General features: G+C 49.2%; 1 protein-coding gene across 8 annotated transcripts in view; it reads right to left on the reverse strand.

Moving 5' to 3' along the window:
- Positions 1-17,415, reverse strand: part of dlg1 (MAGUK family member discs large 1) — a 284,519-nt gene that overhangs the window by 243,013 nt on the left and 24,091 nt on the right. For all 8 annotated transcript variants that reach the window (XM_025297971.1, XM_011153800.2, XM_011153806.2 and 5 more), the window contains exon 2: positions 15,772-15,908. In XM_025297971.1, the coding sequence (XP_025153756.1) occupies positions 15,772-15,908 (137 nt within the window). The remainder of the gene's footprint in view (positions 1-15,771; positions 15,909-17,415) is intronic.

The following is a 17,415-nucleotide window of genomic DNA, read 5'->3' on the forward strand; positions in this document are numbered from 1 at the left end:
AAGAGCAACTCGTTGTCCGAACGTGCGAGAGAGAGAGAGAGAGAGAGAGAGGAGAGGAGAGGAGAGATGCTCTCTCAGTTCCGGAAGCAGCCAGCCACGACCAGACGATGCACGCCACATCCATCAAGCGGGATGAGAACGGCGTTGTTTCGCGTACGAGTGACGTGGTGGTGCGAAGCTGCCGGCTGCGAAGGCAGACCGCCCTCGTTGCCGCGGCCGCTTCCACCGCCGCCGCTGGCGCCGACGTTGGAGGCGATATGCCAGGATGGGAATTACGCGAGGCGAGAACGATGGCCTACGTGTTGTTGTCTGCCGTTGCAACGGCACGGTGAGACGCAACCAGTCGAGGGGGTGCAACGAATGGCACGCGCGCCATTTCCGGGCGCGGCCGTCTCTCCTCAACGTGGCTCGCTTTATTGCGCGCGCGGAAGAGCGAATTTTTACGGAGACGTCTCTCACACGCTCATCGACGGTAGGTAGACACGTTTGCTCGGCGAACGCGCGTATGTTTCGCGAACGAAACGCCATTCGAAATACGAACGACTGCGGACTGGCCGCGGACTGGCCCGCAGCCGCGCCGCGCCGCGCCGGGGAGTTTTCCAGTCGGTAGTTAGTCGGTGCCAAACTCCGACGCGTACGCTCGCTCGTGTTCCGGCGATTTGTTACACGCGGCGTGTCTCGTGGATTTACGACTTTCTTTTCACGCATTCGCGATGTACCATCGCGTGAAGTAGACGTACACACGTACATACGTTCGTCGGACGTACATTTTACCTACTCTAAACACTGGTTACCCTCACCGTACTCTTTGTGACGTCCGTTTGTAAACACCTGACGATTTCATTAAGTGATCTCCGGCCGCGAGCGTGATTAGCCACTGACGTATTTATTAATCCGGAACCCTTCAAGGGCCTTTACGTCGTGTTATTCGCACGCGACTGTTTGCTCCACGGGTGGAAGTGGCAGCGTGCCAGGATGCATTTCGCGACGGTATTTTGCACCGGCTAAATGACGAGACGTTTCTCAACGGCGGCGATTCTAGTACTTTAATTTAGGTGAGGTGCTTTTTCCTCGCCCAACCGTGCACAACCTTGCACCGTTGGTATTGATATCGCCCGGCGATTTTTTCATGGTTGAGCGATTGCAACGTCAACGTCGCAACGAGTCAAGATTTTGGTTCCACGTTAGCTTCGCAAATATCATCCACACAACTTAAGGGCCAATGAAATAAAATTAACCCTCTTTAAAAGATCCTTTCTCCAAGTTTCTTCAAGTCCAACAAAACGATGACAATCAATTACGTCGGCAGACTCATGGCGATGTACTTTGAGTTTCTCGATTGGCTCTTCAAGTTTAAAGCAAGTTGCGAGGTAAAGCCAATATTTCAGTTCGGATTCGCATTAATGAGACGCGATTGTAGGTTTATTAGCATCGAAAAGAAGCTCTCGACGAGTAATTGTCTAACAAAACATCTCCCGTGAGGAGAAGACGCAATTACGGGAAAGCAATAATAATAACCGCAATGGCTGCACGACAATATACCGGGCGTTTCGCGCGTGGAACGTATCGCGAAGAACGTCGACGCTGACGGCGCATTAAAATTTAGTTTGTCTGCAAGGCGGCATCCGACGGCGTATTTTTTCGCCGGTTTATTTCTTCAACGTCGTCGACGTCAACGAGCGCGTGCCACGCTCAGCAGCACGCCAGACCGAACCGTCCGCGCCGTCTACGTGGAGTCACTTTATTGCAGCGAAACGCGCATCTCTTCCACGGTAAATGCAATTTACCGTCGGCGTGCCAAATTTTTGCACTGCCATTATTAAATTCCGCTCGTCGATGTACTCGTTCTGCATTTCTTCGTGTACGACGTGCAAACCGCCGTATCGCGCACCGTTCTGGCCGCGAAGTTTCCCGTCGCGTTGGAAAATCCACCGGCCAAGAGAGGTGGATCGTTGGTCGCGCGTTTTAGCAGCACGAGATGCTTTGTGGACCATTAGCGACTCGGCGACCCGATTCGAAGAATATGCATTTTTTGCATCCACTTAGGTTCTTCACGTGTAGTATACATATACTTTTTTTTTGAACCCAGAGGCCGCGGAGATTTAACATTCAACCGATTCAATTCATAAAAGCCGCACAACGTGAGACTTACAGGGTTTTAAGAATGAATTCGATTATCTCGCGAAAAAATAGGAAAGATCGCTTTCTGCTGCACCCTCGTTCTGCCGAGCGTTACATGAAATGCGCGACCGTTAATTATCCACGCATTGATTCAACGTAACATCGACGTCTGCATCTCCCGCGAGTCTCCACGCGAAACGAGGAAAGTTGGACCGTAACTGCGAGCGCCGAGGGAAAAGCCGCGCGAATATCCCCGCCGAAATGTCCTATTTCTTTCCCCGTGAGATTTTCCCGCAAGCCGACAGCAAGCCATAAGACGTCATATAGTGGACGGGCGAGGCAGCGCGACGAATCTCACTTTACTTGGCCATAACGCGATCTCCTCACTCGTTCGCTACTCGAAACTTCGAGCTATTTCGAGCGACTTAATACGAGATTCGATACAACCCGCCAGCTTTGGCCCGGCGCGCACGGGAAAGTCCGTTCTTGCTAAATCGAGTCCAGGTGTTCTCGCGCGACCGCCTCCGACGTCGAATCGTGACTCCTCGTCCGTGAAAGTTCGCCGTGCTGTTGCACGGCGCGTGACGTATCCGCGGAAATTCGAGGGAACTCGTCGAGCACGCGGCAAAAACTGTGACCTCCGCTGTTCGCGGAGTTGCGCCGAACGTGGTGCGAAACCGAACGCTCGCGCTTCGCGTGGCGAACGGTTCTCGGTGGTGGATTTGAGTTGCTTTAATTTGTCTCGCTTATATCCCGGGATGTCCTTCTAATTTTGCGCACATGGACGTACGAAGTTTCAAGCTGCCGAGTGAACAACGATGCGATACTACGATATTTATTAATCTCTATCCCGAGGCACCAGATGCTTGGCGGAAGACTGATCGGAAATTCAGCGGAGAGAGTTGTAATCGTACTTGATATGTGATATATTAATCCGGGGAACAATTTTCCTTAACGAGAAAATTAAACGTGATCGCTCTTCATAAGCTCTCGATAGCCGATATATTAACCCTTGACTCGACGTGAGAAACAGGATGGAGCACCCGTGTGCGCGTGCAACGCGCGCACGGGTATCCTGCCGGACATGCCGAAAATGGAAACGAGCGAGGCTTCCATTAACCCCGTCGAGGGCCTCTAATAAACACTCTAATCCCCTCCATTTCCCCGGTTCGCGCGCTTCCGCCGCCCTGGCGGATCCCGTCGGAGCGCCTCGCCGTCCCGCGGGATCCTTCTTGCGTAATCCACACGGAGGCGCCGCGCGGGAGTAAAGCGGCTGGCAAGAACACGCTACGGCCCGGCGCGCGCGCGGCGAAACGGGCGCTTCCGATGTTACGAGCAAAACGCTCGGTTCGGCAATTTGTCAGAGGGTGATTAATTGGCGAACCGCCGACGCTACCGTTCGCCCTCTTGAGGACTTTCCAAGGGCGATGAAGGCGGTACGGCGATGTTTGGAATTTAAGCAGCGAATATCGCGTCATATGACATTCCGCTCGTAGCAAAATCGAGCAAACAAACCGACGATTTGCGAACGAACGAAGAAACAAACAGCCGCGTTCGAGAACGCAGGGGAGAACGCGTTTAGAGGTGTAATCGTACTAATAACGCGAAACGCTACGCCAGTTGTAAAAATTTTGCGTTAATAATGTCGAAAATTATTATCGATGAACAGATCGATGGAAATATCCATAGATTAATTCTTTGTACTGTTGGACAATCGTAAACACAATTTCGTATACTATCGTTTCAGGGATGTCCTTTGAGAAATAACAACACATGTTGACGCTAAAATTGGCAGCCCGAATGTACGGGCGCGATTCGGGAAAAACCGCATTGCACCGATCTGAGAGGGAAAAACTATACACCTGCGGAACAAGTAGTAAACAAGCCGACTGGACACGGTGAATTGCGATCGCGGCCAGGGAATGCCTCAAGGACCTCTGCGAGTGGGTGTTCCGAATGTCGTCCATACATTTCGTGGGGGTGTAACGAGATGTCGTAACTCGCGTCGCCCGGGCCAACTTTGGCCACCATTGTGGCTGGGAAATTTAACGTTAACCGTTAAGCAAAGGAGCTGAATTTACGAGATGCGAACGGCGGATTTTGATGCCAGAACGATGACGAGATTTTCGTTTATCTAGCTAATGATGCTGAATATCACTGTCACACTTCTACCGAGTAACACTGAAGAAATAATGATTAATATCGTTAATGTTGTAATAATATTAATTATTAACGTATAATTAATATTGTGTAGTGAAACGAATGTAATTCTAATTAGATTTTTTTAATTTATCGGTGACATAATTTGCGATTTTCGAACCAGAAAATATCACGAGAGACACCAACTAACCAGGTCATCAGCATACGACTATACAGGAACAAAGTTTCTGCTTGTAATGTGAATATAATAGAAGGTCTCTTTTTGCAAAACTGTATGCGGGTTTTCTCGTAAACCAAATTAGCGCGTCCTACTCCTCCGGATAGCAGCGATTTTTCAGTGCGACATCTGTATGCTTGCGCGGCTTACTTTCTTTGAAATAATCTTATTTTAATAACGGAACATGAAAAGTTTAAATATAAAATACTCCTCAACAACGTTTCTACCGGGACGTGTTATTTTTACTTGTAGGACACGATGAAAAGCACGAAGGAAAGAGAATAGAATAAGAAAAATCATGGCTGCTGGAGACGATCGCGACTGCAGTTACATAATTTCAACATGCGAAGTTCAATATGTACAAATCTACAATTTCAGAATATTATTTTCGTTGTACTATTTCACGCTACAAATCAGTTACTAATACTTTCATAAGCACCAAATCCGTAAAAGAAAGGCTCTCGTACGTTCGCTATCAAAAATAAAAAAGCTGACATTCCGCAATATATATCACTGATATTTTCTCTCTGGATAATCTAATTTCATTAATTAATCCCCCCGTTCCGTAGAAAAACGACCGCACGCGTGTCGAGAGCGCGGAAATCCCAGCTTTTCAACGGTCTTTGTATCACGTCGCTACGATCGCTAGAGATAAAGATGGATATCAACGAGTGCATCGAATCGCGCACTCGATCAGCTCGGCGCTCCATCCGGAGCGGCGCAGCCTTTGAGCCCCGTTAGGCGTAGGTGGGCGCACGTCCGCGTTCCACCGACGTTCTTATCACACGGGCACACCTAACTTTCTAGCGTAAACGCGGCCTTGCCTCCACCTGTGTTACACGTTTAAGTGTGACCGGTCGCTGGGTGCGCGGCAGTTGACCCCCTATTCCATCGCTAACTACGACTACCGCTACGACGCGACGCGCAGCGTGAATCGCTGGTGGGGTCATGGGGTGCATCGCCAGCTGATCCGAGCGAGATCCGAAATTTAGAGGGCCGTAACTCGCGAGAGAATCGACGTTGGGACACGAAACAAAAGGCAATCTCCTCGATACGCGCCCACGCTGCTGTTTTTATCTCGCCGCCGAGACTCGCGGAACTCTACCGCGGGCAAGCGTCGCGAAATTGGGAAATTCAACATGATGCACCGATGCGCCTCTCGATGAAACGCGCGATATTTTCATTCGTTACTTTCGTAGCGGTGATTGAATTTCAATGTTATATTACCGTAGAGACGAGACGAAGGAACGATCGCTGTAAGGGCCACTTTTCTGCTTATTAAGACCTTTTCTTCGTTCTAGCGAATTCCATTAGTCAGGCTTTATCCGTAACTCTGATTCTCATTCCGTATGTTGAGCAAAGCGATTCGCGTAGCGAAATTTCTCCGTTGTAAAATTACTTCAAGGAAAATACCGAGCACCACCGTGCAAATAAATGTTCCCCCCTTCTTTTTATTTCGCACCATCCGCCGTACATTTCCGCGAAGCGAGAAATATTTCTAAAACGTGTCATACACGGTGCGCAGCGAGAATGTGCCTTTCGTCGCGAAGTACGACGCGAGTTTTCTCAGGGAGCAGCATTTTTCAGAGTAACCATGCGTCGTCACGTGAAATTACTCACAAATCCCCGCCCCTCGCTGTACGGTAGCGAGTCGATAAGCTGGAAGTCAAATGGATCTCGCTTTATCACGGGCGGCGACGGGAAGCACGCAGCAGTCCGAGAGATGGTTTATCTACGTACTACACGGGCTTAGCCCATTGCCCGATCGAGTTTGGCAACAGGACTGACAGGATGAGGCATTTCCTCGGGATCAAACAGTGGACGCGCGATCGCACGTGATACGCGAGTTAACTGATACCGATCCTTTCTTTTTTGCCTTTTTCTAGCTCGTCAGCGAGCGCAAATAACTGAGGTAGGTCTGTCGCAGCGGAAGGTCATATATACGGCAGTTTAGCGTTATCCGACCTGTATAGGCGGCACGATGCGGTAATACACAACGACGCAGCTGGATACACTAAGTCGCAAGTTGCGATCATATTTCTCTCTCTCTCTCTCGTTGTTATCCGCACGCGTTTCCAGCTTGCTGCTTCTTGCAGCAGTCGCGACGTTCGCCAGAAAGACGCGCTAATACACTGCAAATTGTTCCCACTGCCGTCCAAACGCCCGTGAAAGACCAACACAGCCCACTTTGATAGTAGTCGGTGTGTCTATATGTAGAATATAGAAACACCGAGAGCGCGCTTTGTATCGAGATGCGCAAGGAGATATACATGAAACGCGGAAACGCCTGGGCACGTTAGAAGCGGCTTTTAATTGTTTCTACGAGCGCCAGGAGAGTCTCGATTAGACGTATTCACGCGCGTGTACGCAGAGGAGGGCCGAAGAAACTAAGGCCGCCACTACTTGTTGGACGAGTTGGACGCGCCACAAGGTAGCGAGAGCGCAAACTCTCGCCGGGAGTAATTTACGAATATTTTACGGCTCCCTAAAGCCGTAAATGCAACCGACCGCGTATATTTGCGCGGTGCCTGCCGCGGATATTAGCTCCGAGTCCCGTGTATGCCCCCGGGGGCAGAAGACGTAGATAGCCGGGTGATGAATGTCCCGTCAGCGAGGCGGTTTGCTAACCTTTGCGAGGGGATGCAATAGTCGTGGGCCTCATCCAGCGCCGTCGCAGATTGCGTCTTAAATCATTTGGGCGGCGGGACGACGGATCACCGGATCCCGTCCCGGGCGATCCGCCGACACGTCGATAACGGGCGAGAAATCGCACCGGTTGCGGGGCTTTCTCGGAATTTGCGGCGGTCGACAGCGAGGAAGAGCCGAAAATCCGTACGAGTCGCAAATAGCGGACAGATCGGGGTCGTCCGGGTTTGTCGAGTATCTATCGGGGGCGCTCGGAGGTAAATGCAGAATCGCGTTGGGTTTTTATCGCGGTATGCCCGTGCGCGGATACGACTTTGGAAGCGCGTCCTGCTATTTATGCGACAGCATTACGTATCCCGGCCGTTACATTGTTTCTAAGAAGATTATTTTCAGCGGCAAGCTCTTGAATTTAGATCCCACACGACCTAGTAGGGCTCGTGCGGGAAATAGATATCACAAAACTCGCGTTACGTCGATACCAAAGAGAGTGATACGTGTGAAAACGGAACGCACAATCGCTGATTTTATTCCGGCTTTTCTCCAACAAGTTGCAGGAGAATCGCACGCGGATACCGAGCGATACTGCTCTGCGTTCGACGTTAATACACTTTCTCATTGATAGGTGCGATAATAAATTCCATTTCCGCGCGCCCATCCAAAGAGCACTGCTCGCGCGCGCGCGGCTGAAGAATTCGGGCGATTTATTAGAACCGAAATCTTCCGCAAAACGGCGCGCCACGGTAACGGGAAAAAATCGCGGCATTGTGAATCCGAGATACGCCGGCGTTATGGAAAGTTATGGAAAGTGATGCATCTATCTGGGCCCCGTGGAGGATAGAAAGCGGCATAATATCTTGCGTGGGTAAAGGGAGCCGGGACGGGAGAGGCGTGCCGCGACCGTAATCGATTTTCTATTTATTCTAAGACGACATTATTCCGTACCGTGTCTCTCGATTTTTCGCGCGGTAACGTTATCTCTTGTTGATCCGCGCGGCCTAAGATATATTTGTCCACGAGACGATATTATCGTCCGCTCTCTATTTGCTTCAAATATTGTATCTAGGGAAATCGTATACGCGCGGGACACATATTTGCACAGAGATTCGACTGGGTAGGTTAAATCGCCGTTATCGGAGGTATCCAAGATTAATTTCCGGATACACAGGGAGAGTTTTCGTGAGACCGCGCCGTGTTTGCCTTCTCTCGCGAATATTCCGAGTACAGCGCGAGTCGATGTACTCGGAATCTTTTTCCCCCCTTGGGCAATTTCTCGACGGTTTAAATGTAAATTTCTAATCCGGATTCCGCGATTCTGATCCGCGAGATCGCGCGAGATTGTACCGCTACTATTTTTCGGTGCTTGCGAGTCTTCATCGGTGTACTTAAGGATTGAACGCGATTTCGCGTCTCGCGGCGAGGATGTCAGGTGACAAAACGGGAAGCAAGTCTATTCGACGTCACCGAACGTCGGCGCGTTTGCAAAACACGCGCGCGAGTGACACGTGTCGTTATCCGGCAGGAATCAAATTAAGTGCAGCAAACGTCGGAGTCTCTTCGTGTTATTGTCGACATTATCTTATCACCGATGAGTGCAGAGAGAAGCGGCGCACGACAGCCCTCGCGGGTTGACGCGATAAGAAATAACGGGCTCCTCGTTAGGATGGATAAAGTCGAATGACGGTCGGGGTGGTGGTAGTTGGGAAGATTGGCGGGCGTTAGATAAGCGCGCGTGAGTCGTAATTGGGGATATTCTAGGGGGTTGACATTGTTTTCTCGACACCTCATCCATTTTTCTCATCTCTCCGATAATAAATATCGAGCAATGTTTGTCTCGTTCGCCGGTAAAAATAAATAATATCACGGTAAGTGGAGAAAGCACTAAAAAGGGAGAGAGAGAGAGAGAGAGAGGGGAGGAGGGGAGTGAGCGAACTGCGACAACCTTTTCGCAAACCTCATGTTTTCAACGATATCTCGCGGAATAATTAAACGATAAATATAACGCGACGTGAACGAAACTAAGTACAAAGTTACGCGAGCTTAAACGAATTACTTGCGAAATAATATCGGCGCGAAATCTCTCTTATATTCGTGCGGTAATTTTATACCGTCGTCGTTTAAAACAAATCTCCGGCTGCTACGGCTGCCGTGATATTTGTCAACCGCGGTGTCGCCGCGTGCAACTATTTATCGTAAAATAATACCGCAAAAAAGTTACGTAAAGTAGCTTATCGTTACGAAATTTGAATTGTAAAACGAGACGCACCTTTGTATCGTCGTCCATTATTTCCGGACGTACGTCGCCCGGCACTTTTACGAAACTCGCGCGACGGACGGATCTCGCGGGCTCGCGTAATTCCCTTCAGCTGCGGCCGGAACAGCAGCGGCAACTTTCCCAGGTTGCGCAAATGAATGCGTCGGTGTCACGCGCAATGCATTAAGCCGCGGCCGCAACGCATGCATTTTTAAGCGGATCGAAGGCCCGGTAATGCTCTCGTTTGGACCACCTTCCATTTATCGAGAAACGGACGCGTTTTCCGAGACGAAATGGGTTTCGGTTCGGGCGACTGAGCTATAAATTCCCTTTGTCGCCGCGAAAAGGAACATCGCGCGCACGTTCAGTACCGCCGTCGGAGAAACGGCCGTAATTTTATCTCACGATTAGGGTGATCCTTTTTTCCAAACCGTGACGCTTTATCTTTCTTCTCTCTCCCTCCCTCCCCCTTGCCACACACTCTCTCTCTCTCTCTCTCTCTCTCTCTCTCTCTCTCTCCCTCTCTCTCCCTCTGTCTCTCACTCATGAGTTCTCGCGAAACGGAATAATTATGGCGCGAAGTCGCGGCTCACATTGCTCGGAGGGACCTCAATCTGCGGATATAAAGTGACGAACAGTCCGTCTTGATAGCGCTGCAAAATGTCAAGTCGTTGACAACGAACGAAAAAACGAAGAGCGGCTTTGCAGCGACGGCTGTCTAGCAGCAGCAGTAGCAGCTTTGTGCGCTTTCGAGCGCAACCAGCTTAAAATTCCGCACTCAGAGCCCGAGTCGGAGAAAAGTTCCCGCATTCTTCGGAGCCCTAAGCAGTGCCGCGCTGTTAACCGAGCTCGCTAGTAGCCTCGAAAAATTCCACCTAAAAATCCTCGATGACTCACGAAAGTTTCCACCGCGGGAATTTTGTCGCAGATTCCGTAGAAATTAAAAGTTCAGAAGGAATATTACACGCATTTTCACGTTTGTCTCAGCCTTATAAACGCGCGCTTATCCTTGTTTACCTTCGATAGCATTAAAAGAGGTGCATCTCAGGACGTGACAGCGCATTTCGTTTACGGAAAAAACACACGACAGACGTCGAACGTACATTTTGCACCATCGACTTTTGGGTCGACGCTGCGAAAGGAGAAAAAAAAAGAAGAAAAAGAGAAAGAACAATGTGCATTCGTTCGCAAACTGTCGCTTTCAGAGAGGAAAGCGACTCAGCCTTCGGCGCCCAGTGGAAAATTAAATTACTGTCCGATATTGTTTACCGATACTTAAATCGACCGACGGCGACGAGCACCGACAGTTTAATCTCCCCGCGTACGCCTTCCACCGCCTCCCCCTAGGTAAGGTCAGAAGAACGGAAGCGAGGGGCCCTTATCGATTTCACCGTCCCGCGGGAAATCGTGTTCGTTCGGCAAGGAAGAACCGGGGCGGACACCGTGGAAGGATATTCGCGACGTACAGTGGCGGCGGCGGCGGCGGCGGCGGCGGCGATGGGGCAGAATTTTCCATTACACCGAGTGCAGTAGACCCTTATCATAGCGGTGCATACTCCACCGACAGCGGTGGGCTGCCGCCCCTTCGCGAAGTAATGGAAAACAAACAGGGGAAATATCGTCCGTTTACAATGCGGCAATATTCCGTGCCTGGCACGCTCCTTAAAGCCGGATTTGCGGATATTCGCGGGGCGTGGCAATAAGTGGCGCGATGGTTACGTTATCGAGAGAAACTTGTTCCCGCGCCGCTACGCGATGCAGATTACAGTGTAACGTACGTTCGAAATATTACTTTGTGATTCGTAACGTGTGCCTGATCTTCTTCATCAGCGACATGATTTTAGTAGTGACGCATATTTACCGAGAAATCTCTCGCGTCGCTCGCGTCGTCGTGCTATAGATTGTCTTTGTCGCGCTGGAATTTGCTTAAATTCACCCCATTTCTCGCGGATGCTACGCGAAGCATAGCCGTTAGGCTGTGCACGTGTATCGCATCGTCGTTGTTGCGTATAATTAGGATTATCGAGTGCAAATGTATTATTTCAGGTGGCACTTGCGGCTAGCCGCGTCCGCACGCGCGAATTTAAACTCGTAAAAGCCGCGGTAAGCGAGCGCGACCGTTCAGCAATGTGTATCGAAGTTTTGACAGCTACCGAACGGCAAAACGGTCGCTATAACGAAGAACAGCGGCGTTATTTCGCGACGGTAATGGCCTGCGTTTAATGCGCCATTAGAAGTTGTTAACTGTTGTTTCGGCACCGTTTCGCCGCGCATCGCTCGACGTACCGTCGATTTGTCGTTTGTCTACAGAAAGAGAGAGAGAGAGAGAGAGAGAGAGAGTGAGAGAGAGAGAGAGAGAGAGAGGAGGTAATTAAGCGCTTTTCAATTGGGCGGATTTTGTAGGTCGTTCCGTAATTGCACTTTGATCGATAAAACGATATTCATTATCGAAAACCGAAGTCAATTTTCTTCCATCAAAATTTAATCGTATGTTATACTTAAACGGCACGTATCTTGATAATTAAGCCTCACGAGTGGAAATTCTGCCAAATTCTACTTAAAGCTGAGAACTCAGATTTTGTCATCCATTTCGGTGTTTCTCTGTTAATAATTGCGAGACGGAAATAATTCATGCGTCGACGAGACGTTATCGAGAGAAACTTATCTTAGGTTTTGGTAAGTAATATCGCCACGCGCACTCGTCATCGTATTAATAATTATTGAGCGTCTTCGATGTATACGGTAATTCTGAACGAAACTAAATAGGTTTCAATTATGCTTGGGAATTGTTTGAAATTATTCCCTGGATATTTGCCGATTATAAAGTTTCATTATTGGCAACGACGATGTGTATACAGATGCATACATTCTCTCTCTCTCTCTCTCTCTCTCTCTCTCTCTCTCTCTCTCTATATATATATATATATATATATATATATATCTCCGACTATAAGCAATAAAATATTAAATTACCAAATATTCGATGAAGTTGCGACATGCGTTATCGCATTTCGGTCAGCTACCACTTCAAAATTGAAGAACATCGTTTTTGTTTTCCACGTAATAATTGTTTCGATTAAAGTCTGCGATCAAATCTGCATTCAACTGATTAAAAAACAGAAAAAAATAAATGTAGCGTCGCATTCAAGCGTGCACGTCGGTAAACAGACACGAGTGTTTATTGCTTTTTTAGTAAATTTCATAATACCTCGTTTTATTATTCGAACGAGCGAACAAACGATTAACGATAAACGAACGGTAAATAATTCCATGTGAAACTGCGGAAACATTTAAATTATAGCATCCAAGGTGGGATCACGATGGCGGGGAAAAAACGCAAATACCGTTCTATAAATACCGAATAAAAATGGCAGTAAGCCATCTGGTAAATACGCAACTAAGCCCCATCTCTCCCGTCGTCGCGTTCTTTTCACAGTCGCACGTTCGTGTACGCACATTTCCGACGAGACGGCGCGAAACGACCGAGCAGTACACGACGGTGATTACGCGAAAAGCGCTTTATCGCAGTTGAATTCGACATAATTGAGGTGAATTTGTTGCTCCGTTTTGCTCGAGCTGGACTGACTGTCGATCCGTTCTATGATAAAGCACGGCGTAATTAGCGTTTTATTACAAAGCAGTCTCATTACTGTCGCGAATTAAATTTAACGCGTCAACTTCGTTGCGAGTCGGCAATGGGAGGACCAGAGAACGATATATGGATTCGCCGTCAGAGTCGCGTGGCGCGCGCTACGATTTGCCATCGATAAATAATCCATTCATTTTAGAAATAACATACCGCTCCGGCTGCGAGTCGCGTGATTAATCCGTGGTGCGAGTTAGCGCATGGATCGTGAATTGAAATCGCGGAGTGGTCGAGTACGAACGGGTCGAATGTGTGAGCGGAGCTCGACAATCTCGGTCTTCTCTATCGCGGAGAAATGCCGCACGTGACGGACTAATCCAATTGAAGCTCCGATGTATGCAATAACGTTTACTTGATCGTACGGGCACATATTAGCACGCGTGTACATATGTAGCGCAGATTGTACATACTACTACACGCGTATGTCGACACTCTGCCGATCACGTAGCTTATTACACATGTAGAGAGACGGGAAAGGAGATAGGGGGGGAGAGAGAGAAAGAGAGAGAGAGAGAGAGAGAGAGAGAGAGAGAGAGGGAGGGAGGGAGGGAGAAAAGAGAGATACTTCGCTTGGCACGAAATATTGTTGCCTGCGGTATAATCCCTTCTTGCCGTTGCGTACAGCCATACTTTTACAGCGAGCAAACAGCGGTGCTGCGAGTATAAATTTCTCCGCCCTTTTGAGCAGAACTGTAAGAAACTGCCCTTTCTGCTACATTTATAAGACCCAAAAGAAGTAGCAAAAAGAGTAGCGTAGAAATCTGCATTTGACTCACGTACAAAGATACACCCGATTGACAAATAAAATTTCGATTTTAATTTTACTAGTATATTAAGATTTTATCTCTCCAAGTCCCCTCATATAAGCGTGTAGATTAACGTTGTTATGAGAACTCTTGAGCTCTTATACCAACGCTCGCGTTCCCTAGTAATTACCTCATTGCAAGCAAACACAGATTCCTCATCAAGATTTTCCCGCTTTTAACGAAAACTGTGAGTACGATAAGCTCCTCTCGAAAAATCGGAAAAAATCCAGGTCGCGGGGAGTTATGGGCACGAGAGTGCGTGTTTGCGTGTACCATTAATTCCGATCGCACGAATAAAGGAAAACACTGGCGAATCCAGCGAGCTGGGTCCCTGGACCAGAGTCCGAATTTGTTTTCTACGCGCGTCCGAAAAGCATTGTTAAAGCCGCGGAGCGTTTAGCGTCGAGAGAAGTACGCGCGGCTCGTTTACACCCCCCGCGGCGGCAAGAATTTCACAGAACGCTTTTCACACACACGGATACCTGTCCGCGCGATGAAATGAACGCGCGGAATGTGCTATATAAACGTCGCGTCGCGTCGCGTCGCGTCGCATCGCGACGCGTTCAAAGGAAACTGAAACTCTACGCGGAGCGATAGCAATAAAAGTACCGGGACTTTCGCGTTGTCGCTGTCGCGCGCGCCAATTTGCTTTATCAATGTACTCCGCATTCGCGAGGGAGAAAGAGAGAATGATAAAGAGATACACGACGCTGAATCTGATCATTCATTTGCCGTGTGCCTAATTATACGCAGAGATTGTCGCGTGTGCAACTGCCGCATGGACGCTTTCCGTTAAAAGACGCGTTCGTTTTGAGTGTGGAGAGATCGCTGTCGCGATGTCAGACGAGGAGCGGCGACAAACCGTAACCGTTATGACATAGCGTAACGCGTTTTAACAGAGAGACGGCTGGTTTCTTTCTTTTTTTTTTTTACCTTTCCTCTTTCACTCTTTTCTCACTGCACAGATATTTTTCAATTACAGTTCACTGCCTTCAAACGGTAGCGCGCGCCGCCGAAACGTTGTAACTGAAATTTGGCGTTTCTATATTTCCAGGCAACGCGTCGGTTACGACGATTTCAATACATGTGCCGGAAAAACAAGCAACAATGGCTCTTTGCCGATAGTGTGACCGTATCAAAACTAGTTCCCGAAAACAATGAACCCCCAAAGAGGGGCCAGGGGTGGCGTCGTTACCTCGTCGCCGGAGTATTCTCATCAATCGCGCGAATATATTCAACGTCGTGAAATTACACTAACGATCCGGTTAACTCGCAAGTGGACGAACGTGACCGGGATGGTAACAAAGTGCACGGTGCAATCGTTGCGCCATGCTGAGCGTCACGTCGATCGTTTGCTGCTATGACGTCGTCGCAACGCTACGGTCATCGATTGCGGGGACAGGCGGAGGCGGAAGTGGTGGGCTGTGATGAAGGAAGAGGAGGAAGAGGAGGAGGGCAGAGAGGGGTAACGCGGTCCGCAATTAGCAATTAAAATCGGCGAGCTCGCCGATTGATTGGACCCGCATGATACCCTCCGGGCCAATCGACTCGCCGATCATAATTACCGGCGCTAATTACGCGATAGGCAAGGCCGCGCGACGCGTGATTAGCGTTCGCCGCGGCGAATCAAGCCGGGAACAGCGCGCTTCGACTTTTCACTCGCGCACGCGGCGCGATCGTTCGCCGTATTCGCAATAACGAAGCGTGCGAAAGCGCAGGAAGTTTGTTCTCGCAATCTCATATTAAAATCGTATCTTCCGTCGCTGTCGCTCTTATCGAGAAACATCGCGCGACTTGCGATCTTGCGACTTGGCGCGCGCGCGCATTTGCCACAGTCGCGCGACCCTCGCGGATACAGAGAGAACGAGAGAGCACGTCAGGCGCGCGAAGCGCATGAAAATAAGAAAGAAGAAGGATCACTCACCTCATTCTGGGCGAAGGTCGGCGTGATCGGCCCATCGCTGGCTTCCCACTTATCCGCGATGCGAATCGTTTCCGCCGTCTTCTGTTGCACCGACTTGGACTCGTCGAGCAGCGTCAGCTCATAAAACTCCTGGATATCTGCAACAGAAGGAGAAGAAACACGCCGGTTACTACATGCGCTCGGCGCGTTTGCTGGTGTAAGCGGACAAAATTTCGAGCCGTTTTTCCATACGGATTTCGCTCAGTTTCCACCGCCCGGCTTTTCGCTGCTCGCGTGTGCGAACGTCATGATAAATTGACACTTTTCGATTGGACTCGATTTGCAAGCCACCCCCCCCCCTCTCTCTCCCCCACGTCTCGTCCCGTTCCCTGCCTGTACATACCGGGCACATCGATGAGCGTCAAAGGAATATAACCGGGAAAACAATCGGCTTGAATATCATATTGTACTCCGAATAATAGACTCCACGTTCAATTAGGATCCCCGCTGTAACAATACAGCAAACACTCGATATCGTTAATGCCAACGCCGGTCGACTCCATAGTCGCGGCGTCGTTGCATCATCATGAATACGTCATCGCAACGAAACGCGCGCGTTCGCGCACAGAGGCGATCAAGGGGTCAGATGAGAGCGACCTTCCGACCGGACGCAGCCTTCACGTGCTCCCGCCGACGATCTTAATGATCGCCGCGGGTCTTGAAACGTGCACACGAAGGTGAAGCCCAGCGCGTGCGCGCGCGATAAGACGGTCATATAATTCTCAATATAGTTCCGAGGGAGCGTTCCGCGCTCCTCGCTCGCGTAACTCGAGTGGACCCTCGAGCGTCGCGCGTCGCGACGCTGCGCTCGAATATATATCACCGACGCCGGGTACGCGTCGGGAGCAGGTCGTCCGGGTCGAAGGAGCCCGTAACTCCTTGCCAGCGTGCTCGCTCGGCACGACGTTGCGAATGGCTTGGGTTGGTTCGTGACAATGCGGGCATCCGGCTACAGGCGGAGCGATGTCTAAACTAAGCGTGTGCGCGGCCGTTTGAAATTTTCAAAAAATTTCCGCTCTCCGCGTTTACAAATTCGAGTCCCGCTCGCTCGTTTCTTGTATACTTGGAGACATGAGCGGTGAAAACATGCAAAAAAGCGCGAGAATAAGCACACGGAATTGTACTGTCTTACTACTGCGTTTTATTGCGTGCAAATGACGAATGTTGCGTCCCCACCCACGGTGATCGTTTAGCGTGGAAATTGTCCGAGAAGTTTTATAACGTTGCTCGAAGCAAAACAGTTCGAGTTTTTAACACGAAAATGGTGCATGAGCAAACAGATACGGATATATACGAAAATATATGTAGCGCATTTACGCACACCGTCACGGCTGAAATAATTTGCACTTTGTCGTTTTGCAAAAAAGACGACAAATAAGATATTGTTCTATGTGTCGACAAGAAAAAACGGGAGGAAAATTTAACATGGACGAATAGAGAATATTTATGTTAAGTATCTGATTCAGATAGATTGTCTAACCGAAATTAATCCAACTTTCGAGAATATTAACGATACGAAGAGTATCGTAGACATTTCAACACTGTTGTAAAATTATTGACGTTGCAATATATTAACCTTGCAAGTTTAGTCGAACTTACGAGTAG

Source organism: Harpegnathos saltator, unplaced genomic scaffold (assembly GCF_003227715.2).
Source record: "Harpegnathos saltator strain DR-91 unplaced genomic scaffold, Hsal_v8.6 scaffold20, whole genome shotgun sequence".
Classification (NCBI taxonomy): Eukaryota; Metazoa; Arthropoda; class Insecta; order Hymenoptera; family Formicidae; genus Harpegnathos; species Harpegnathos saltator.